The sequence below is a fragment of the Ornithorhynchus anatinus genome, chromosome 3, assembly GCF_004115215.2.
Source record: "Ornithorhynchus anatinus isolate Pmale09 chromosome 3, mOrnAna1.pri.v4, whole genome shotgun sequence".
Lineage (NCBI taxonomy): Eukaryota > Metazoa > Chordata > Mammalia > Monotremata > Ornithorhynchidae > Ornithorhynchus > Ornithorhynchus anatinus.
The window spans coordinates 87,140,139-87,164,488 of record NC_041730.1 but is presented as its reverse complement, the minus strand read 5'-3'; the positions used below and the strand labels follow the sequence as shown (position 1 = coordinate 87,164,488).

General features: G+C 47.3%; 1 protein-coding gene across 1 annotated transcript in view; it reads right to left on the bottom strand.

Moving 5' to 3' along the window:
• Positions 1-8,619: 8,619 nt before the first annotated feature.
• Positions 8,620-24,350, bottom strand: part of NPFFR1 (neuropeptide FF receptor 1) — a 41,269-nt gene continuing 25,538 nt past the window's right edge. Inside the window, exons 5-7 of the mRNA XM_039911325.1 lie at positions 12,429-12,743; positions 11,251-11,350; positions 8,620-9,630 (exon numbers count right to left, since the gene is read on the bottom strand). Coding sequence (XP_039767259.1) covers positions 8,727-9,630; positions 11,251-11,350; positions 12,429-12,743 — 1,319 coding nt within the window. The 3' untranslated portion in view covers positions 8,620-8,726. The remainder of the gene's footprint in view (positions 9,631-11,250; positions 11,351-12,428; positions 12,744-24,350) is intronic.

Genomic DNA, 24,350 nt, shown 5'->3' with positions numbered 1-24,350 from the left:
CAGCATGGCCTAGTGGAAAAAGCACACGCCTAGAGTCAGAGGACCTGGGTTCTAATACTGATTCTGCCACTTGTCCTCTGTGTGATCTTAACTTCTCTGTGCTTCAGTTCCCTCATCTGTAAAATGGGGATTTAGACTGTGAACTCCACGTGGACATGGCCTGTGAGCAATCTGATTAGCTTGACTCCGCCCCAGTGCTTCGGCAAGTATCTGGCATACAGTAAATGCTTAAATACCATATATTTTTTTTTTGAGGTTCCTTCACTTGGGAGACGTGTAGGCTCAGGAAGGGGCCTCTCTCAGGTGCCTGCCTTTCCAGGGTCTCCATTTAATGTGGAGCCAAACTGACCCCAGAGGCCAGGGATGAACTGCCGAGGACAATCAGATCTAACACTGTGGTCTTCTCCCAAACGCCTAGCACACTGCCCTGTCTCATTTGGTGCTCAATAAATTCTGTTAACTGATTAATTGGTGCTCGGAAACCCTTGAGGATTTGAGGATGATAACTGTCTCCACCCCGCCCTGATTTTTCAAGCAAGACACTGACTTTATTATTGTTATTCTTGCTGTTGAATGTTTCCACCAGATGCTATGGAAACAAACATCACAAGGGCCCTGCATCCCATTCAGTGGCCTGGATCCCCGCCCGTGAATGGGAAATTAATTCACTCTTGGAATTAAACTGAAACTTCTTCAGGATACTGGGGTGGAGTGAGGACATTTCTGCATCCTCCAGACTATTAAATGGAGTCCCGTGTACGCTATTGGATAAGTGTCCCACAATGGAAATTCAAGGAGCTCAGACTCACATTTCCTTCCTTTCTAGATCCTCTACCCTTTGGGTCTGACGAACAAGAAATCCTTTAAACCTAGCATATAGTGCCTGCATGTGAACATGGGCATGTTCCCAATGTTAATATTTATGGCCAAATTAATAAATAATGCCTGGAATTGGTAAAGTCCTCTTATTTTTTAAGGCACTCTCACACTGCTTATTTCATTTTGTCCTTACGACATCCATGTGAGATAGGGAGAAGCGGGTACTGTATTAACCCCATTTTACAGATGAGGAAACAGGACCAGCCTTGCCTGATAAAAACACAGAAGGCCAGTGACAAGGGCCTAAATTATGTATTTTAAATTATCTCTATTACTGTCTGTCTTTCTTTCTAGACTGTAAGCTCACCTGTCTTCCTCTCTAGACTGTAAACTCATTGTGGGCAGGGAACATGTCTGCCAAATCCATTGTATTGTGCCCTACCAAGTGCTTAGTACAGTGCTGTGCACACAGTAAGTGCTTAATAAATATGACTGAAAGATTAGAATTTAGCTTCTTCATTTCCTACCCACGTTCTGGTCACTAGACAATGGAACCCAACCCGCTAGGGTGAATTGAAAGGATTTAAAGGTCTCCAAAGCCACACCAGGTGTGCTGTGCTCTGCAGTTAGGAATCACTGATTTCACCCCAAAGAAGCAATTTGCTAGTGGCTGGAGCATGAGCCTGGGCATTAGAAAGACCTGGGTTCTAATCCCCGTTCCGCCACTCGTCTGCTGTGGGTGGGACCTTGGGCAAGTCACTTCACTTCTCTGGGCCTTGTTACCTCATCCCTAAAACGAGGATTAAGACTGTGAGCCCCACGTGGGGACCTGATTGCCTTGCATCCACCCTAGGGAATAGAACAGCGCCTGGCACAAAGTAAGCCCTTAACAAATACCATAAAAAAATAAAAGTGGTACTTTCCTGATTTCAAAGAGTTAAAGCACCTTCGCCCAGTGGCTTCTTAGATTAGGGAAAGAATTCTCCATAGGAGCTGATAAAAATGCCTCTGAAAATTTTGCCCTTTGACCGGGAGCTGTAGTTGACCCATGGATCAAATTAAGCAACTGGGATAGATACTTTCCCTTTTTTCCTCTTTCCAGCTCAGTACAAGAGTGTCAGGCAGTGACCTATGGACAAACTGCCAACACGATTATTGCATGTTTATGAGTGTCCAATCAGTGGAGCTTATGACACACTCTCCCCTTTCCCACCCCTAGACAGGCTGGACGATGGTGAATGTTTTGATAACTTTCCTCTGGATAAGTGGAAAAAGGAAAAGCACTAATGAAGAAGAACAGCTCGCTTCTTCGATTTAATTCCTTATTTCTGTAGGGGCTGGACCGAGTTTAGCCTAAATTGTTATACAAACTGATGACAATCATTCATTCGATTGTATTTATTGAGCGCTTAGCTGTGTGCAAAGCTCTGTGACATGAAATCTGCTCTGCTCCTCTGCGTCTCCTCCCTCCCCATCGCCCCGACTCCCTCCCTCTGCTCTACCTCCCCTCCCCACCCCACAGCATCTGTGGATATATGTACGTATTTACTATTCTATTTATTTTATTAATGATTTGTATTAATCTATAATTCTATTTATTTATATTGATGCTATTGACGACTGTCCACTTTGTTGTCTGTCTCTCCGCTTCTAGACTGTGAGTGAGCCCGTTGTTGGGAAGGAATTGTCTCTGTTGGCAAATTGTACTTTCCAAGCGCTTAGTACAGTGCTCTGCACACAGTAAGCGCTCAATGAATACGACTGAATGAATGAATGTTGCCAAATTGTACTTTGTAAGTGCTTAGTACAGTGTTCTGCACACAGTAAGCATTCAATAAATACTATTGAATGAATAAATGAAATTCACTGGACCTTTTCTGTTCCTTTGCTCTTGGTCACTCATTCTCCATAGAAATATCACATTTGTGATGGACTACTATATAAAATAAATTTCTGGTATAAATCCAGAAAAAAAAAGGATGACAAGGAGTTGTTTTATCTAACAAATTTATTGATCACAATCCATAGCAGATGATCACGATCACCTTCAAAAAACAGGGGCTTTGGGAAATACTGCCAATCAATCAATCAATCAATGGCATTGAACACTAACTGTGTGCAGAGCATTCATTCATTCATTCAATTGTATTTATTGAGTGCTTACTGTGTGCAGAACACTGTACTAAGTGCTTGGAAAGCACAGTTCAGCAATAAAGACAGACAATCCCTGCCCACACTGGGCTCACAGTCTAGACAATCTAGAAGCCTGGTGAGAAGCAGCGTGGCTCAGTGGAAAGAGCCCGGGCTCGGGAGTCAGAGGACATGGGTTCTAATCCTGGCTCCGCCACTTGTCTGCTGTGTGACCTTGGGCAAGCCACTTAACTTCAGGGTACTATACTAAGTGCTTGTGAGAGTACAATTCAAGGGTTGATGGAGAGACATGTTCTTTGTCCATGAGGAGCTTACAGTCTAGAGAGGGAGACAGACATTAAAACAAATTACAGATATAATAATTATTAACAATAATAATAATAATGGTATTTGTTAAGCACTTACTATGTGCCAAGCACTGTTCTAAGCACTGGGGTAGATACAAGGTAATCAGGTTATCCCACATGAGGCTCACAGTCTTCATCTCCATTTTACAAACGAATTGACTGAGGCAGAGAGAAGTGAAGTGACTTGCCCAAGGTCACACAGCAGACAAGTGGCGAAGCCAGGATTAGAACCCACATCCTCCGACTCCCGTGCTCTTTCCACGTACATCAGGCAGGGCCATGGGGCTGAGGATGGAGGGAATATTAAGTACTTAAAGGGTACAGACCCAAGTGGAGGGTGACACAGAAAAAAGAGGGAATGGGGGAAATCAATCGATTGTTTTTATTGAGTGCTTACTGTGTGCAGAGCACTGTCCTAAACCCTTGGAAGAGCACAATAAAACAGAATTGATAGATACGTTCCCTGTCCACAAAGAGCTTACATTTCAGACAGTATAAGGACTTAGTAAATAAAACGTTTGGAACGATTGTTTTTGCTCAAGCCAAGTACTGTATTAAAAATTTTCCCAAAGAGTAGGGCAAATGTACAGAGAAATACTCTTCCTTTTTAAAAGAACAAAATTTCACAAACGCAGGACAAGGACTTTATTTCCACAGTGGCTGAGTTCTAGTTTCAACACATTTTCAGAAATGAAAGGGAAGGAAAAAGAGTCTTTTCCCAGAGGGTAATTCAACAACACAGATAACAGCCCTTTCACAGATCAGCACTTTTACCCAAATTGCTAACCTTGTTTCTCAGTGTTTTTCAGCCGATCATTTTACCACAGAGATTAGACAACGGCCTCTTTCGGAGTTGAGATTTCTCATCTAATACTAAAAACTGGACAGTACAATCAGCAGTAGAACACAAGCTATTCACAGTTACGTACCAAATTAGACAGCTTTCACTTTTACAGTTACAACGAAATTACAGGATGGAAATTGACTTTGGCGAACCTGTGATTTGACAAATGGATTCTTTGCAACTTAAATTGCACCTTCTCACCGATCCATTTGGTTTCTTGGAAATATTCTAAGTGTAGGAATCTTTGGAAACTAGATGCGATAGAAACACAGGCCAGTGTTTCGACCAGCAATCAGGGAGCTGCGTTTCCTGGATTCTAAATTCAGTTCTGCGGGCAACCTCTGTCAAATCTTTTTTTTGCTTGGTCTCAGTTTCCCCATATATCCAGTACAACAGGATAGAAGCTGCCTGGCCTAGTGGAAAGAGCGAGGATCTGGGAGATAGAGGATTTAGGTTCTATTCACTGCTCTGCCAATTATCTGGTGCGTGACTTTGGGCAAGTCACTTAACTTCTCTGAGGCATAGAGAAGCTCTCAATGCCTCAGTTACCTCATCTGTAAGATGAGCATTAAGAATGTAATCCCCATGTAGGACAGGGATTGTGTCCAACCTGATTATCGAGTATCTGCCCCAGAGCTTAGTACAGTGCCTGGCACAGAGTAATAATAATAATAATAATGTTGGTATTTGTTAAGCGCTTATTATGTGCAGAGCACTGTTCTAAGCACTGGGGTAAACACAGGGGAATCAGGTTGTCCCACGTGGGGCTGACAGTCTTAATCCCCATTTTACAAATGGGGGAATTGAGGCACAGAGAAGTTAAGTGACTTGCCCACAGTCACACAGCTTAACAGATACCATTTAAAAAAAAAAAGCAGAAGTGATATCCCTTCCCTGACTCGCTGTTTTTTGAGTGATTTTGAATTTAGTCAGCAGTTTTGAAGTAGCATCTTAATCTAACTTGCAGTGTGAAAAGCCCAGAGTGATAGGGAATGTGCTCCTAAAATCCGATAAATTAATAAAATGCAATTTGCTAGTCAAGCAAGAACATCCTAGATGGGATTAAAAATCTCTTAGTGAAGAGGAAAAGCTCCACAGGAATAGAAGTACAGTTGATCAGTACTGAGATTGTTAAACAAAGACTCCTTCCTTAATTATTCAACACCCGGCTCTCTTTAAATGAGGTCCTTTCGTTCCCCATGTATCTTAATTTCGAGGGCTTCGATGGGGTGATTTCAGGAAAAGTTGTTGGAGGGTGTGGATCTTAAGAGCGGACGCTCTGTTCTTTTTAAGCTCAGTTTGGCCCGCGCTTTGATGTCATGTGAATGCACAGTAACTTGGTGGCTGGGTTTGTGTCCTCGTGGGATTCTTCCTTGCCAGTTCCACCCTCTGTCCCAGTTTGAACAGAAGTAGGGGCTTTGATTCCGAGTCTGGAGTGGTCAGTGGGGCCCAGGGAAGCCGGGGGAATCTGCATGCCTGCTTCCAGCCCACACCGGCCTGTGGTGCTCTTGACTTCCTAGGGATGCCAAGAATCATTCACGCGCCTAGACATCTGACTGTCTAGTGTGGATTGGCCAGGAGAGACCCTTACCTCCCACGGTGCTCTCCGACTGAGTGGAAAGCCACTTTGAAAATAAGGCCTCATCCTCCATTTCCTGGCCCCGCTCCCTCCCCTGATTTCAACAATGAGCCAGTCAAACTCATGAAACCTGTTGGGCTGAAACATCACACCACTGGGCATGAAAGGGAGCATTAATGGTTCCTTAGTAATAGTCGTACTGTTCTTGGCTGGCAGATCCGGAGAATTGGCATTTGGGTTGATTCGGAGCTACAGAAAACTCGCCCCATCCCAGAAGGAAGTAATATACAGCTTTCCCCTGCCAGAGTTGAAGAGAGGTGAGGTTGGATCGAGCAGAGTGGGAATGGATAGTTTGGGAGTCGGTATAAGTAGGAAGGAGCTTAATACCGTGCTTTGCACACAATAAGCGCTCAGTAAATACGATTGAATGAATGAGTGAATGGTTAACGGGGAGTGAGGTTGGGGGGGACTGGCTTGAAAAAGAGCAGTTGTCAGAAGGTCAGTCCCACTTCTCTAGTGGGAGCACAAGCCCTCTATAGCTTTTCCTTCGGACTATTTTTAGAATTCCAGGCCACAGTTTCTGGTAATAAACACCCCAACCACCGTGCATTAGAATGTGACATTCTGTTTGGCACTAGAGAAGAGGCCCGTGGTTGTTAAATGCCACCTGTGATGTGTAGGGTTGCCGCCTCTCAGCCCCACAAATAGTCTATACAATCAGATACCTTGTCACAGCGGTCTCCCGTCATCCTGTGTTTCTCAGAACAAGGTACTGGATCCGTGAATCATACGTACAGTAATCTACCTTAACACTAAATTGAAATATCATCTTCAGACTTTTCACATAACGGCTCCCTTCCTGGAACTTCGCGAAGGAGAACATCGAATCAATAAAGCCTGCTCTACGAGAAGACCCCAGAGTAAATGCCACGAAGAATTCCAGGGATTCCAGGTTGGAGCCAGGATAGAACTGGACTGATGGATATTAATTCAATCGTACGATCAGCCCGATTAAAGAGCACATCTTTCCCACTAACCTGTGCCTATGAAACTGCTCTGATGCAGGGAGGGGACTCTCTCATAATTTCCGCAGGGAATTCAAGGGGGTTGAAAAGAATGAGAAGCAGCGTGGCTCAGTGGAAAGAGCCCGGGCTTGGGAGTCAGAGGTCATGGGTTCGAATCCCGGCTCTGCCACTTGTCAGCTGTGTGACTGTGGGCAAGTCACTTCACTTCTCTGGGCCTCAGTTACCTCATCTGTAAAATGGGGATTAACTGTGAGCCTCACGTGGGACAATCTGATTACCCTGTATCTACCCCAGCGCTTAGAACAGTGCTCGGCACAGAGTAAGCGCTTAACAAATACCAACATCGTCATCATCATCAATGTAGCTCAAAAGAAGCTGACGGTTCACACTGGCTGGTGAAACGCAGTCAAGACAGCTGGAGAATGGGATCTTCAAGGAATGATTTTTGCTGGTTGCCATAAAGGAAAGGTAGATTTAAAAGATCATTCACCAGGAAGAGAGGAAACAGGTCATCACCTCCTGTTCGCCCAATCTATAAATAGACATCATCAAAGTATTCCCTCAAAGCAGCAGGTGGATCTGAGTTGGATCCCCAGCAGAAGCTCTCAGTTTCACCCCTTCTATTCATTGGTCTTGAATAACCTAGCAAAATACAAAGTCCAGGACTCCTGTGGGCTTCAAGAGTTCATGATTCAGAAGATAGAGCCACTAGGACAGAAATATAGCCAGGTCACAGATAGTCTGAGACTAGGAAAGTTTTCTTTTGGAAAGCGTGTGGGGCTGATGGTTCAATTTCCTTTTCTCAGAACATTAAATTTACTTCACCAATTTTTTTTTTAAAAAAAGGTTACTCCCTGTTCTCCTATAATGTGAAGGCCGTGTTCTTACAAAACTCCCCGAGAGGGAAAACGTTCACTGTAGTACCCATCCATTTTGACATCACGCACACCACCACACACCATTTCTTCTGACACCGCAGCACGCGGCATCCAAACGGAATCAAGTGTCAGGCAGACATTTCCTTATTCCCTAACGGTGGTTTAGCCAAGACCCATAGAGAAAAAAACTCATTAGGGCAGAACTGAGTGTATCTCTTTTGGAAAACAAAGTTCTCCCGGTAATTGTAGTAGGAAATGTCCGAACCTGATCACAAATGATCCTCAAATGTCAGGTGGACATCATGTTAAGACCTGCAAGCTGATGGCCACTGTTCCCTGGCCACTGGCTCTCTACGGCTCATTTTGGCTTTGTAGATGTAATGCCCCAAAGACAGGCTAAGAAAGGCCTGGAAAGTAGTGTGGCCTAGTGGAAAGAGCACAGGCCTGGGAGTCAGAGGACCAAGGTTCTAGTCCCAGCTCTTCCTCTTGTCTGATACATGGCCCTGGGCAAGTCATTTCTCTGTTGCCTCTTCTCCCTAATAATGTTAATAATGTTGGTATTTGTTAAGCGCTTACTATGTGCAGAGCACTGTTCTAAGCGCTGGGGTAGACACGGGGGAATCAGGTTGTCCCACGTGGGGCCTCACAGTCTTCATCCCCATTTTACAGATGAGGTAACTGAGGCCCAGAGAAGTGAAGTGACTTGCCCACAGTCACACAGCTGACAAGTGGTAGAGGCGGGATTCGAACCCATGACCTCTGACTCCAAAGCCCAGGCTCTTTCCACTGAGCCACGCTGCTCCCTCCTACTTAGACTGTGAACCCCAGGTGGGACAGGAGCTTTGTCCAACTTAAGTCACTCGTATCCACTCCAGAGTTTAGAACAATGTTTGACACATAATAAGCACTTAACGAATACCATATTTTAGAAAAAAGATGCGGGTGGGTTTCGTCCCCTCCTTCTCAAGTCCCAGGCTCTTTTCTTTTTCCTCCCCCACCAGCTCGCCCTCCCCCGGCTACTGGATTCAGAGCTTTGCCAAATCAGGTTCATCAGCCAAAGGGCTCCCCCATGGACCGGTCCCCTCAGATATCCCAAGCTGGGATGCCCAGGGGCACGTGGGAGCAGTTCTCGCCATCCAAGTCCTCTCGGGCCAGGCTGAGATGTCCCACCCGCCCGTTGCGCAGGGAGAACCGACCCGTCCTGGACGGAAGGCTGCTCTGCCCAGCCTCGCTGGGCTGGGCGGAGTCGCTGGCCCGCACCTCCACAAAGATCCGGTTGCGGGCACCTCCCCCCAAGAGTCCCCCGGGTCGCTCGGAGTAGGTCTCTCTGTGTTCCCCCCACACCAGCGAGCAGAACCGGGTCCGGAAAGCCTCCTGGAAGCCTCGGCGGAAGTTCTCGTTGAAGTAGCCGTAGATGATGGGGTTGGCGCTGCTGTTGAAGAAGGCCAGCCAGTGGGCGAAGGGGAAGATGTAAACCGTGACCACGTGGATCTGCCGCTCGCTCAGGTGGCCGTAGTCCGTCAGGAGCAAGAGGGACCACAGGGGCAGCCAGGAGAGGGTGAAGAACAGGGCCACGATGATCAGCATGTTCACCACCTTGGCCTTGCGCTTGGACACCCGCCTCCGCTCCACGGCCGCCCCGTCCGGCTGGGAACCCCGGGCCGGAGCGGAGGACTTGAAGAGCTTGAGGGCGATGCGGGCGTACATGACGACGATGAGCGTGAGCGGGGCCAGGTAGATGTGGGAGAAGAGCACCGTGGTGTAGATCTTGCGCATGCCCTTGCTGGGCCAGGCCTCCCAGCAGGAATAGAGCGGGTAGGAGCGGTTCTGGCCATCCACCATGAAGTGGTGCTCGTCCCAGGTGACGGTCAGCGTGACGGCCGACGGGCACATGATGGCCAGGGCCAAGGCCCAGATGACGACGATGGTCACCAGGGCCTCCTTTGGGGTCAGTTTCTGCCGGAAGGGGTGCACGATACAGCGGAACCTGCAAGGGGACGGAAGAAACATCGGTCAGCCGGTGGTATCGATAAGCCCACGATGCCGGCCGCGGGTGTCTCGGCCCCGACGCGGGCAAGCGAATGAGCCCTTTTGTGGGGTGGGGTTAAAAACCCCTCCGTCCCGTAGCCCTGCAATTAATAAACGGCCACCCTGCCGTTTCGGCCGGTGTTACAGACCTTCATCTACATCCGACTGGCTAGGCGGGGAGACGGTGTGGTCCTGTAGGAAGAGCAGAGGACTGGGGGTCAGGAGATCTGGGTTCTCATTCCAGCTCTGGCATTGGCCTGCTGGCTGACATTAGGCAAGTCACTTAACCTCTCTGGGGCTTGGTTTAATCGTCTAAAAAATGGGGATAAAACGAGCTGTGAGCCCCCTGTGAGGCAGGGATGGTATCCAATAAGAAAGCCTTTGAAGAAGTAGGGTGGCTTAGTGGAAAGACTACAGGAATGGGAGTCAGGAGACGTGAGTTCTAAACCCGGCTCCTGTTGTGTGACCTTGGGTGGGTCACTTCACTTCCCTGTGCCTCAGTTTCCTCACCTGTAAAATAGGCACTACACGCTCCTTCTCCCTCCCCCCTAGACCGTGAGCCTCGAGCGGAACAGGGATTGTGTCCAATCTGATTGTAGTGAATCTCCTATGCTTGACACATGATAAGCACTTAAAAACCATAATTACCGGTGTTAGTATAAGCTTGAATCTCTCCCAGCATTTAGCACATAATAAGTGCTTAATAAATGCCATAATTATTATAGAACATAATTGCAATGTTTGAAGAAAAGGTGGTAAGCATGTGGGCAGTGCCAGTCAAGACCAAAGAACTACAACTCCAATGTTCCTGAACCCAGGATTGGAGAGGAAAGTACTACTAGTGAACAGGCAGTTGTTGAAGTCCAGGGGGGCCCCTGCCCCCCAAAACCTCCACCCCTAAGGAGACCCCTTTCAGATCTGAGCTCCCCAAAGTCAACCCTCCCTCTCTCCCCTCCCCCCCACCAACCCTCTCCCCTACTTTCCCACCTTTCCCTGAACTATTCTCAGAGGAGATCTCCTCCCTCCTCGCAAGTGCCACCCCCTCCACCTGCGCCTCGGACCCCATTCCCGCTCACCTTATAAAAACCATCGCCCCTGCCCTCCTCCCTTCCTTAACTTCTATTTTTAACCACTCGATGTCCAATGGCTCCTTCCCCTCTGCCTTCAAACACGCCCACGTCTCCCCCATCCTAAAAATCCCGCTCTCGACCCCACTTCCCCTTCCAGTTATCGCCCTATCTCCCTACTACCCTTCCTTTCCAAAATCCTAGAACGAGTCGTCTACAATCGCTGCTTAGAATTCCTTAACTCCCATTCTCTCCTGGACCCCCTCCGATCTGGCCTGGGAGTCAGAAGGTCATGGGTTCTAATCCCAGCTCTGCCACTTGTCTGCTGTGTAACCTTGGACGAGTCACTTCACTTCTCCGGGGCTCATCTGTAAAATGGGAATTAAGAGTGTGAGCCCCATCTGGGACAGGGACTGTGTCCAACCTGATTTGCTTGTAGCCACCCCAGCGATTAGTACACTTCCCGGCACACAGTACGTGCCTAACAAATACCACAATCATTATCAACTCACCTTTCCACTGCAATAGCCACGAGGGTAAAGACCGACGCCGATACGGACATGCCCTGCACCAAGCCACTCATCTTGCACATGACGTTGTCGAAGGGCCACCCTGAAATGACAGAGTTGGTGGTATGTACACCTGTCCTGAGGGCGGGACGTGGGTGGCGGGGAAGGACTGAGGAGCTGAGGGCTAGTTGTGAAGATCTGGTAGCACGGAAACTTGCACCAGATCCTGACTTCCCACCTTGCCGAGAGACACCAAATGCTTGCTAAGTACTTATTATGGGCCGAGCACTGTTCAAAGAGCTGGGGCAGATACGAGTTAATCAGGATGGATGCAGTCCCTGTCCCACATGGGGCTCATACTCTTTATCCCCATTTTACAGTTGAGGTAACTGAGGGCTAGAGAAATGAAGTGACTTGCCCAAGATCACACAGCACACATGTGGTGGAGCTGGGATTAGAACTCAGGTCTAATTGTTAAGGTCAGCGCTTAACAGGTACCATCATTATGGTCGGTCCGTCTCCCCCGATCAGACCGTAAGCCCGTCAAATGGCAGGGACTGTCTCTATCTGTTGCCGACTTGTTCATTCCAAGCGCTTGGTACAGTGCTCTGCACATAGTAAGCGCTCAATAAATACTACTGAATGAATGAATGAAAGGTCCCTCTGACATTCAGAACCGTGCTGTATCCACTAAGCCATGCTGCTTCTCTAATATATTACTAATATTATTACTATCAATAATAATGCCAGTGGGACTTAGTGGAAAGAGCCTGGGCTTGGGAGTCAGAGTTATGGGTTCTAATTCCGACTCTGCCTCTTGTCAGCTGTGTGACTTGGGGCAAGTCACTTGACTTTTCTGTGCCCCAGTTACCTCATCTGTAAAATGGGGATTAAGACTGTGAGCCCCACGTGGGACAACCTGATTCCCCTGTGTCTACCCCAGCGCTTAGAACAGTGCTCTGCACATAGTAAGCGCTTAACAAATACCAACATTATTATTATTATATAACCTGATTACCTTGTATCTACCCCAGTGCTTAGTACAGTGCCTGGCACATAGCAAGGACTTAACAAATACCGTAATTATTATAAATGACGTGCCTTCTTCCCATTCCTCCTTTCTCCCCTCCCGCCTGCCCACTGTAGTTTTCCACTCTGGGGGATGCCCCTCGCTCACTCACCCGTGATCAGGTTATCCACCAGGGTGGTGGGCATGCAGAAGATGCCCACCAAGAGGTCGCTGACCGCCAGGTTGAGTATGAACATGTTGGTGACCGTCCGCATCTGACGGTTCTTCACCACGATGAAGCACACAAGCGTGTTGCCCACCATGCACATGAGGAAGATGAGGACGTAGGCCAAGATGAACATGGCGGCCACGGGCGGGGAGTGCTGGTAGTAAGAGGAGAAGGTGAGGTTTCCGCCTGGGGGGATCTGGGCGGCGGTCCCGTTCCTCGGGTCTGGAGAGCTCCTGTTGGCAGGGCGGGGGACGGTACCTAGGATTGAGGAAAAACGCCATCACTTCCTGAAGGCCAAAGAGATCCAGGACTCCATCCCTTAGACGTGAGCCCCATGTGGGAGAGGGACTTTGTTCAGCTTATTTTTTTTTTTAGGAGTATTTGTTTAGTGCTCACTATGTAACAGCCACTGTACTAAGTGCTGGGGTAGATACAAGGAAATCAGTCCATATCCCATTTTGGCCTCACAGTCGTAATCCCCATTTTACAGATGAGGTAACTGAGACCCAGAGTAGTTAAATGATTTTCCCAAGGTCACACAACAGACAGGTGGAGGAGCTGAGACTAGAACCCAGGTCCTTCCGACTCCCAGGCCCATGCTCTTATCTACCCTGGTGTTCAGCACAGTTCTTGGAACATAGTAAGTTCTTAACAATTATGACAAGATACAGTGTAGCCTAGGGATGGAGAGCAGGCCTGGGTGTCAGAAGGACCTGGGTTCTAATCTCTGTGCAACCTTGGGCAAGTCACTTCATTTCTCTGTGCCTCAGTTCCCTCATCTGTAAAATGGGGATTAAGACTTTGAGCCCCATGTGGGACAGTGTCCAACTTGATTAGCTTGTATCTTACTTCAGCGCTTAGTACAGTGCCTAGCACATAGCAAGTGCTTAGCAAATACCATAATAAACCTTTTTATCATTATCATTATTATTATTATCTGGCAGCATCTTCAACAGCGCTGATTAAGCACCTACTGGGTACAAGGCTCGTGGGCATTTAGTACAGTGCACCCTACCAAATGGAAGCTCAATAAACGCTACTACTGCTACAGGACCTGAGTTCTATTCCCCGCTCTACCACTTGTCTGCTGTGTGACTTTGGGCAAATCACTTCACTTCCCTGGGCCGCAGTTACCCCATCTGGAAAATGGGGATGGAGACTGTGAGCCCCACGTGAGAAAGGGATTGTATACTTCCTGATTTGCTTATGTCTGCCCCAGCGCTTAGTATGGTGTCTGGCACATAGTAAGCACTTAACAAATACCACAATTATTATTATTATTATTATTACTAAAGACAGTCTCTTCTCTCAAAGAGCTGTCAGACTAATGTTCCACCTCATTCCTGTTATTCCTAGTGATTGAAGCTGAAAGTACTATGCACTCAGAGTCTACGTCAACTTTCCGTTCCCCATTAAGGGAAAATGGATTCTGTAAGTGTTTAGACTTTTCTGTGTTTGTCCAGGCCCCAAGTAAAATAACCTAGATTCGTATTAAGACTAACATGACATTTTGCATTTCAGGCATCCAGCAGTTCTCTGCGAGGCCTACAGCTAGGCATTTTGCAGTCGTTTAACAAATAGGTCTTCTCTGCAGGCAGTGGGAAGCAATTTGCAAAGGTGATTCATGAAGGGAGCGGAGAATTATCCCTCTTCCCCCTCTCCAGTGACTAGGGCTGCCGACATCTTTGGGCATAGGCCTTGCCTATTAGTGAGGATAGTGGGGGGGGGGGGTCTCTCCGATCACCCCTCACCCACGTCCTCCCTCTGGCCTGGTATTGGCTCCCCCCTTCATAGCCGACAGATGATCACTCTCCCCACATTCAAAGCATTATTTAAAAGCACATCTCCTCCAAGAGGCCTTTTCCTACTAAGCCCTCATCTCCTTATCTCCTCTCCCCACTCTTCAAAGTTCTACTGAAGGCACATCTCTTCCAAGAGGTCTTCCCTAAGCCTTCTTTTCTTCTTCTCCCGCTCCCCTCCACACTGATATGCTCCTTTATTTATCCCCCATCCCAGCCCCACGACCCTTATAATAATAATAATAATGATAGCATTTGTTAAGCGCTTACAATGTGTCAAGCACTGTTCTAAGCACTAGGGGGGAAACAAGGTAATCAGGTTGTCCCATATGGGGCTCACAGTTTTTATCCCCATTTTACAGATGAGGTAACTGAGGCAAGGAGCAGTGAAGTGACTTGTCCAAACTCACACAGCCGACAAGTAGATTCGGACCCATGACCTCTGACTCCCAAGCCCTAGCTCTTTCCACGCTGCTTCTCTATGTGCATCCCTTAAGTACATATCTGTAATTTATTTGTTTATATTAATGTCTGTACCCACCCCAGCCCCCACTGCCCAGAATGTAAGCTCACTGTGGTCAGGGAATGTGCCCGTTTATTGTTACATTGTACTCTCCCAAGCGCTTAGTACAGTGCTCTGCATACAGTAAGTGCTCAATAAATACGATCGAATGACTGACTTTTCTTTCACTTTCTGCTACATTGTCTTGCGCTTGGATTCCCACCCTTTATTCACCCCGCCCCCAGCCCCACAACACTTTCGTACATATCCGGAATTCATTCATTTATATTCATGTCTGTCTTCCCCTCTAGACTGTAAGCTAGTTGAGGGCAGGGAACATGTCTTCCAACTCTGTTTTACTGTACTCTCAATGTGCTTAGTATAGTACTCTGCCCACAGTAAGTGCTCAATCAATATGACTGATTGATGAATTAGCGGGTATCCCTCCCTGGCCATAATTGGAGAAAACACAGATGGGAATATAACCAATCCTAGCCTCAGTCTCCACCTCTACCTTGGTTGGCCCCCCTTCCTACAATTGCTTCCAGGCCCCAGGGCTCACTGAGTACTGCTGGCACCCATTTTTTTTTTCTGGTACTCATTAAGTATTTTATTATGAGCCAAGCACCGTACTAAGCGCTGGGGTAGATACAAGCTAATCGGATCGAAAACAGTCCCGGTTCCCAATAGGGCTCACAATCTTAATCCCCATTTTACAGATGAGGTAACTGAGGCACACACAGAAGTTAAGTGACTTGCCTAAGGCTACACAGCAGACAAGTGGCAGAGCCTGGATCAGAACCCAGGTGCTTCTGACTCCCAGGCCCGTGCTCTGTCCACTGGGCCGGGCTGCATCTTGCTAGGCATGCTGCCTATCGAGAATTCATTCAATCGTATTTACTGAGTGCTTACTATGTGCAGAGCACTGTACTAAGCACTTGGAATGTACAATTTGGCAACAGATAGAGACAATCCCCGCCCAATGACGGGCTCACGGTCTAATCGGGGGAGACAGACGGCAGAGCAAAACAGAACGGAACAAAACAAGTAGTCTGGCATAAATATCAAGATAAATAGAATCATAGATATATACAAATCGTTAACAAAATAAATAGAGTAATAATATATACGAATATGCACTGTGCTGTGGGGAAGGGAAGGGGGAAGAGCAGAGGGCAGGAGAAGGGGGAATGGGGAGGGGAGGAGGAGCAGAGGGAAAGGGGGAGCTCAGTCTGGGAAGGCCTCCTGGAGGAGGTGAGCTCTCGGTAGGGCTTTGAAGAGGGGAAGAGAGAGGAAGAGAGGCGGATGTGAGGAGGGAGGACATTCCAAGACAGCGGTAGGACGTGGGCTAGGGAACAACTGGGGGACGGGTGCCAACGGGGGACCGTGACGAGGTGAGTGGCAAAGGAGTGGAGTGTACTGAGTGGGCAGTAGAAAGAGAGAAGGGAGGTGAGGTAGGAGGGGGCAAGGTGATGGAGAGCTTTGAAGCCACAAGTGAGGAGTTTTTGTTTCATGCAACGGTTGATAGGCAACCACCGGAGGTTTTTGAGGAGGGGAGTGACATGCTCAGAGCGTTTCTGTCGGAAGATGATCCAGGCAGCGGAATGAAGAATAGCCTGGAGCGGAAAGAGACAGGAGGAAGGGAGATCTGAGAGGAGGCTGACACAATAATCCATTCGGGATATTATGAGAGCTTGTACCAGCAAGGTATCGAGGGTTCTCCTTCCACTGTCCATCTTTTCTCTTTTGGCTACCAGGTCTACTCTTCTGAAGGTGATCACCCAGTCCAGTATTCCAGGCACCTATCTGTTTCAAGACAACCCTCAAAGAAGCTTAGCCTGTTGTTTGTCACCTCTGGAGTCAATGGCAGGGCTGGGCCCCCTTCCACCAAAGTAATAAATCAACTCTGTGCCTCGTAGAGGGGAAAGCTAGGGGTCCCATCAAACCCAGATTCCGTTCATGCAGCCACAGAACTCAACGAATCTCCAGGGATGCTAGGCAGGGCTCCTTCTGGAAGTGAAGCCTCTATCCTGTTCTATCCAGGGAAGGTTCTGGAGCGGGCAGTGCGAAGATTAGATGAGGAGGTCGTCACATCCAGTGTCATCAGGGCTCCTAAAATATCCTCCAGGTGAGTCTCATCTCACTAGAAGTTGGGGGTCTGAACTAAGGCAATGCTGTGGAAATAGCGTGGCCTAGTGGATCGAGTATGGGCTGGGAGTCGGAAGAACCTGGATATTTTATTGGTATTTGTTAAGCGCTTACCATGTTTCAAACACCGTTCTAAGCACTGGCTACAAGTACAAGTGAATTAGTTGGGCACATTTCCTGATCGTTCAGACTGTGAACACTTTAGTGGGCAGGGATTGTCTCTGTAGCTGAATTGTACATTCCAAGTGCTTAGTACAGTGCTCTGCTCACAGTAAGTGCTCAATAAATACTACTGATTGAATGAATGATCCGCATGGGGCTCATAGTGTAGGTAAGGGAGAGGACAGCTATTTAATCCCATTTTTACAGGTGAGGAAACTGAGGCTCAGAGAAGTTAAGTGACTTGCCCTAGGTCACATAACAAGCAACTGGCAGAGCCGGATTTAGAACCTAGATTCTCTGACTCCCAGGCCTGCGCTCTTTCCACTAGACCATGATGCTTCCACGCCATTGCCTAATCCCAGTCCTGCCCCTTGTCCGCGGTGTGACCTCGGCCAAGTCACTTAACTTCTCCGTGCCTCTGTTACCTCATCTATAAAATGGAGATTAAGACTATGAACCCTGTGTAGGACATGGACTGTGTCCAACCTGATTCATTTATGTCTACCCCAGAGTTTAGCACAGTGTCTGGTGACTAGTAAGCACTTAACAAATACTTCAAAAAAAGGCAGTTCAATGGTGGCCCAGAGGACGACCAGGGAAAAAGACCCCGTGGTTCCTGGTGAACATCTGGAATTAATATGGAGAGTCACCTGGGTGCCAGGGCAGTCCCCCAAGATGTGGCCATTGAACCCTGGTGGAGCCCAGTCAGGGGGATGGTCTCTGGGGGCTTGGAGTGAGGAGGGGACACCAGGAAGGTAACTAAGATCCACACCCACTTCACTTCTCTGGGCTTCAGTTACCTCATCTGTAAAATGGGGATTTGAGACTGTGATCCTCACATGGGACAGGGAACGTATCCAATCCCATTTGCTTGTATTCACCCCAGCGCTTAGTACAGTGCCTGGTTCATAGTAAATGCTTAACAGATATCATAATTACGTTATTATTATTATTATCCAACAGGAAAGAAGCTTCCTTGGGACTTCCCCAGAGATTTCCAGGGGAAGATGTGTTTGAAAGTGATTTTTAAGGGTCAAATGAGAGGCTCTCTCCTCCCTGCATTAACTAAACTGCTTGCGGAAACGGAATCTCAGAAAGGGAAAGGCGACTCCCGCATTTCCTCCCCACAGCCAGGAAGCGTGGAAAGAGAACCCAGATTCCATTCCAGGCATGTGCATCATCCTCTTGGCAACACCGTCTTAGCTGTGTCTGTGGCTGATGCCAAAGTCTTTGGCCTTGGAGTTGTCGGGTAGCTGGTTTAGAAAGCCAGATGGGATTGAAAAGCAGTGAGTGAAGTTCTCTCTAAGGACCCCAGGTGTCCACCAGAAATGGAGGAGGCCGAGATAAGGATCAGTTTCTTGTTCTCTCAGAAGCCAGCCCTCCTATCTGCTTGATTCAGAGCCCAGTCCCGAGCTGGTCCCAAGACTGGCCCAGGGCTATGCTAAAAGCAGCATGGACTAGTGGCCAGGACCCAGGCCGGGGAGTCAGAAGAACCTGGGTTCTATTCCCGGCTCTGCCATTTGCCTGCTGTGTGACCTTGGGCAAGCCACTTCATGGTCTAGTGGATAGAGCACGGGCCTGGCAGTCAGAAGGTCATGAGTTTTAATCCCCACTCCTCCACTTGTCTGCTGTGTGACCTTGGGTACATCACTTCACTTCTCTTTGCCTCAATTACCTCTTCTGTAAAAGACTGTGAGCCCCACATGGGACAGGGACTTCATCTGACCTGATTTGCTTGTAACCACCCCAGCTCCTAATACAGTTCTGACATATAGTAAGTGCTTAACACATACCATAATTATTATTATCATTATTATTATTATTTTATTATTCTCAGTTCCTCATCTGTAAAATGGGGATTGAAACAGTGAGCCCCATGTGGGATAGGAACTGTGTCCAATCTGATTTGCTCGTATCACTCCAGCACTTAGTTCAGTACCTAAAACATAGCTGGCACTTAACAAATACAGAATTATTATCATTAGAAAGGGAAAGAAAGAAGCAACCTCTGACACTCCCCGGTCAGGATGGAGCCTGGGCCCCCTCAGCCCAGGAAGACTTTTAGCCCAGTCTTATACTCTGCCTGGGAATGTCGACGGGGAGAATCAGCAAGGGGGAAAAGGAGAGTTTAAGGCAGAACCAGAGATTCCCAAGCCCTGCTTTAGGGAAGCAACATGGTCTAAAGGAAAGAGCACGGGCCTGGGAGTCAGAGGATGTGAATTCTAACCTTGCCTCTGCCACCTGTCCGCTGCTTGACCTTGGGCAAATCGCTTCAGTTCTCGATGCCTCACAATGAAGGGAAGTTGTAACAGTGGACATTGGAAGCTGTAACAATGGACATTGGTCTGATTTCTCCACCTCCTCCACCATGTCATGATGTCGAAAGGGCTTGCTTTTTCTTCTCTTAGCCCTCCCTGACTAAGTCTTCATTTCCTTTTCTCCCACTCCCTTTTGTACCACCCTCACACTTGGATTTGCCCCCTTATCCACCCCTCTGTCAGTCCAAAGCACTTACGTACAGATCTGTAATAAATTTATTAAAATTAATGTCTGTCTCTCTCTCTAGACTCTAAGCGTCTTGTGGGCAAGGAACATGTCTACCAACTCTGTTATAATGTACTCTCCCAAACACTTAGTATAGTGCTCTGCACACAGTAAATGCTCAATAAATACGCTTAATAATAATAATAAATATGATTGACTAATTGATTCTCTTTCTCTCTCAGAAAGCATGCCTTTTGCCCCTGCCCAGGTCCTTCAAAGCTCCCAGGAGGCACCGTGAAACCGGGACCCAACGAGGAGTCATTTTCTCTGTCAGTTAATCGAACAGTGGTATATATTGAGCACTTACTGTGTGCAGAGCACTGTACTAAGCACTTGGCTCATTATATTGTACTCTTCCAAGGGCTTAGTACAGTGTTCTGGACACAGTAAGTATTCAATAAATATGATTGATTGATAGTTTGATTAATAGAGTTGGTAGGTGCAATCCCTGCCCATAACGAGCTTACATATCTAAATGGGGAGACAGACATTAAAATGAATTACAGACTGGGGAAGCTGGAGACTATAAGGATATGGAGAGTGTAAGGATGTGGAGAATATAAGGAGATGAAGGGTATAAGGAGATGGAGAGTATAAATATGTGGACGGTTTAAGGATATGGAAAGTATAAGGAGATGGATAGTATAAGGGTATGGAGAGTATAAGTGTAAGGAGAATATAAGTGTATGGGAATATAAGGATGTGGAGAGTATAAGGATTGTGGAGAGTATAAGGATGTGGAGAGTATAAGTGTATGGAGAGTATAAATGTGTGGAGAGTATAAGGACGTGGAAAGTATAAGGATGTGGAGCGTATAAGGAGGTGGGGAGTATAAGGTGGTGGGGAATATAAAGACATTAAGCATGTAAGGATAGGGAGACTATAAGGATATGGAGAGTATAAGGATGTGAACATAAATGCCTTGGGACTTTCGGCACTCAGACGGCCGAGAAGTTACAACCCAACTGACACTGCCCCTCCGAAGCACCGTGTCCCTGACTGTGACTGTTTGCAAGAGTCTGAACTCATCCGAGCCCAAACGGTCTCATCGTGCTTCCTGTTGGACGTCTCCCAAACACATGCCATTAACAGCTGCGGGTTCCCACTGTCCTGTTTTTTCACACCGCCCTACTCTGTGTCACTGTTACCTTAATGAGCCTGACCCACAGATGGTCTAAGTCAATAATAATAATAATAATAATGTTGGTATTTGTTAAGCGCTTACTTTGTGCCGAGCACTGTTCTAAGCGCTGGGGTAGACACAGGGGAATCAGGTTGTCCCACGTGGGGCTCACAGTCTTAATCCCCATTTTACAGATGAGGTAACTGAGGCACAGAGAAGTTAAGTGACTTGCCCAAAGTCACACAGCTGACAAGTGGCCGAGCCGGGATTCGAACCCATGACCTCTGACTCCAAAGCCCGTGCTCTTTCCACTGAGCCACGCTGCTTCTCTAAGTCAAGTGTGGTGTTGGCTTACGGGCCCCTTGCCTCTTGCCTCACAAATTGTTTCACAAATCTCTAGTCTCCTCCACACCACGTATGAGTACTTGGCTGAGGGGAAAGAGGGGAGACACGAGTCAGGGGGCCAATGAATTAATAAATGGTATTCATTGATATCATTTATTGTTACCATTTACTGATACCAGAGCACTTGGGAGAGTACAACAGAGCAATACAACTAGAGAAGCAGCATGGCCTAGTGAATAGATCATGGGCCTGGGAGTCAGAAGGATGTGGGTTCTAATCCCGGCTCCATCACTTGTCTGTTGTGTGACCTTGGGCAAGTCATTTAACTTCTCTGTGCCTTAGTTACCTCATCTGTAAATGGGGGATTTATTCTGTGAGCCCCATGCGTGGGAAATGGACTGTGTCCAACTTGATTAGCTTGAAATAATAATATAATGATAATAATCGTATTTGTTAAGCACTTACTCTTTTCCAGGAACCGTTCTGAGCTCTGGGTGGATACAAGCAATTTGGGTTGGATTTGCCCTTTTGCTTAGTACAAAGCTTGACATATAGTAAATGCTAAACAAATACCATTTAAAAAAAGAAGAGTTGATAGACACATTCCCTGCCCATAAGTAGCTCAAGGGCCATCAGTTTGAAACCCAGAACTCTGAGGCAGCTCAGTCAGGTCTCTAAACCTTTCTGTGCCTCAATTTCCCCATACGGAATATGAAGAGAGCTCCCCAGGGTAAAAGAAAGCTGGAGGAACCTCCGGAAAGGACAGTGAGCTGAGGAAATGCAGAGTTTTCATCCTTGTTCCCGGTCCCTGCTCCCTGAAAGAGCAGCTCCTAGCCATCTTTCCCATAGATAACCTGACCTGTAGAGCTGTCTCCCTCTCTAGACTGTAATCTCGTTTTGGGCAGGGAATGAGTCTCTTATATTGTTATATTGCTTTCTCCCAAGCACTTAGTACAGTGCTCTGTACAAGGTAAGCGCTTAATAAATATGTATGACTGGCCTGCCAGCTGTTAGCTGGAGAGCCATAGATGGGGGAGCTCCTTGCAGCCAAATCTAGCAGGTCCCCTGAATTACTCAAGGCGGATTCCCATTTTCTGGCTCTAGGGTAGTAGCTATAGTAATAATTAAGGGCTTACTGTGGGCAGAGCACTGGACAAAAATGTTCAGTCAATGTCTCTCCACTGGTGGGCAAGTCACTTAACCTCTCTGTGTCTCAGTTACCTCATCCATAAAATGGAGATTAAGACTGTGAGCCCCGCATGGGACAACCTGATTACCTTGTACCCGCCACCCCCCCCAGCACTTAGAACAGTGCTTGCCACATAGTAAGCGCTTAACAAATGCCATCATTATTATCATTAGCATTCCTTTATTCATTCAATCGAATTTATTGAATGCTTACTGTGTCCAAAGCACTTTACCAAGCTCTTGAGAGAGTACAATATAACAAACAGACACATTCCCTGCTCACAGTGAGCCTACGGCTTAGCAAGACGCCTCAAGAACTTCCAGTGGTTGCCCTTCCGCATCCAGATCAAGCAGAAACTTCTTATCATCTCCCTTAAAACCCTCAAGCACCTTGCCACCCTCCTACCTCACCTCACTGCTCTCTTTCTAATAATAACAATAATGATGATGGTATTTGTTAAGTGCCCAGCCTGCACACTTCGCTCCTCTAATGCCAACCTTCTCACTGTACCTTGATCTCCTCTATCTTGCTGTCAACCTTTTGCCCACGTCCTGCCTCTGGCCTGGAACGCCCTCCTTCCTCAAATCCCACAGACAACTACTCTTCCCCACTTCGAAGGCTTATCGAAGGCACATCTCCTCCAAGAGGTCTTCCTTGACCCAGCCCTCCTTTCCTCTTTTCCTAGTCCCTTCTGCATCCTCCTGATTTGCATCTCCTACTCATCCCTCTCTCAGCCCCACAGCACTGGCACAGTGGAAAGAGCGTGGGCTTGGGAATCAGAGGACGTGGGTTCTAATCCCAGCTCCGTCACTCACCTGCTGTGAGACCTTGGGCAAGCCATTTAACTTCTCTGGGCCTCACTTCCTTCATCTGCAAAATGGGGATTAAGACTGTGAGCCCCACGTGGGACAACCTGATTACCTTGTATCTACCCCAGCACTTAAAACAGTGCTTGGAACATAGTAAGTGCTTAGCATACACCATCATTATTATTAATAATTGCTGACTCCCCTTCTAAACTGTGAGCTCACTGTGGGCAGGAAATGCGCCTACCAACTCTGTTATATTGTACTCTCCCAAGCTCTTCTTACAATGCTCTGCTCACAGTAAGCGCTCAATTAATAAGATTGATTGAACAATTACAAAACACTGGGAAAGAATACACAGGTGCAGCGGCGGCACGGGAGAGAGTCGAGAGGGGGACTCAAGTTTACTGAGCAGAAGGAGACGTTGGTAAACCACTTCGATATCTACCAAGAAAACTGTATGGATACACTACCAGAATGATTGTATCCCTATCCCTCAGGAGGCTTGGATTCAGGGAAATCTCCTAGGACCTTTCTCTGTGAGGCGGGGGCGGGGGGTAGAGGCACTCCTTCCAAACTCCACAGAATTCTCCTCAGACACTTGAAAGGGGCTGCTGTTTATAGAACAGAATGGAACAAAATAGAACAGGAAAGAATCGAATGGAACAGAAGAGAACAGAATAAAATAGAGCAGGACAGAACTGAATGGAATAACAGAATAGAACTGATCAGAGCAGAACTCCCTTCCCTGGCCCCCAGCAAGTCCCAGGTGGGCCTCTTTCCTTTGGATTTGGTTGGCCATGATTCTGGCAAGCAGCATAGCATAATGGATAGAGCCCGGGCCTGGGAGTCAGAAGGTCATGGATTCTAATCCCAACTCCACTACTTGTCTGCTTTGTGACCATAGGCAAGTTGCTTCTCTTCTCTGCGGCTCAGTCATCTCATCTGTAAAATGGGGACTGAGACTGTGAGCCCCACATGGGACAGGACTTGTCCAACTTGATTTGCTTGTATCGTCCCCAGCACTTCATTCATTCATTCGGTAGTATTTATTGAGTGTTTACTATGTGCAGAGCACTGGACTAATAGTGCTTGGAGTGTACAATTCGGCAACAGATAGAGACAATCCCTGCCTAATGACGGGCTCACGGTCTAAACGGGGGAGACAGCAAAGCAAAACAGAACAAAACAAAACAGTCTAGCGCAGACATTATCAAGATAAATAGAATCATGGAGATATAGACATC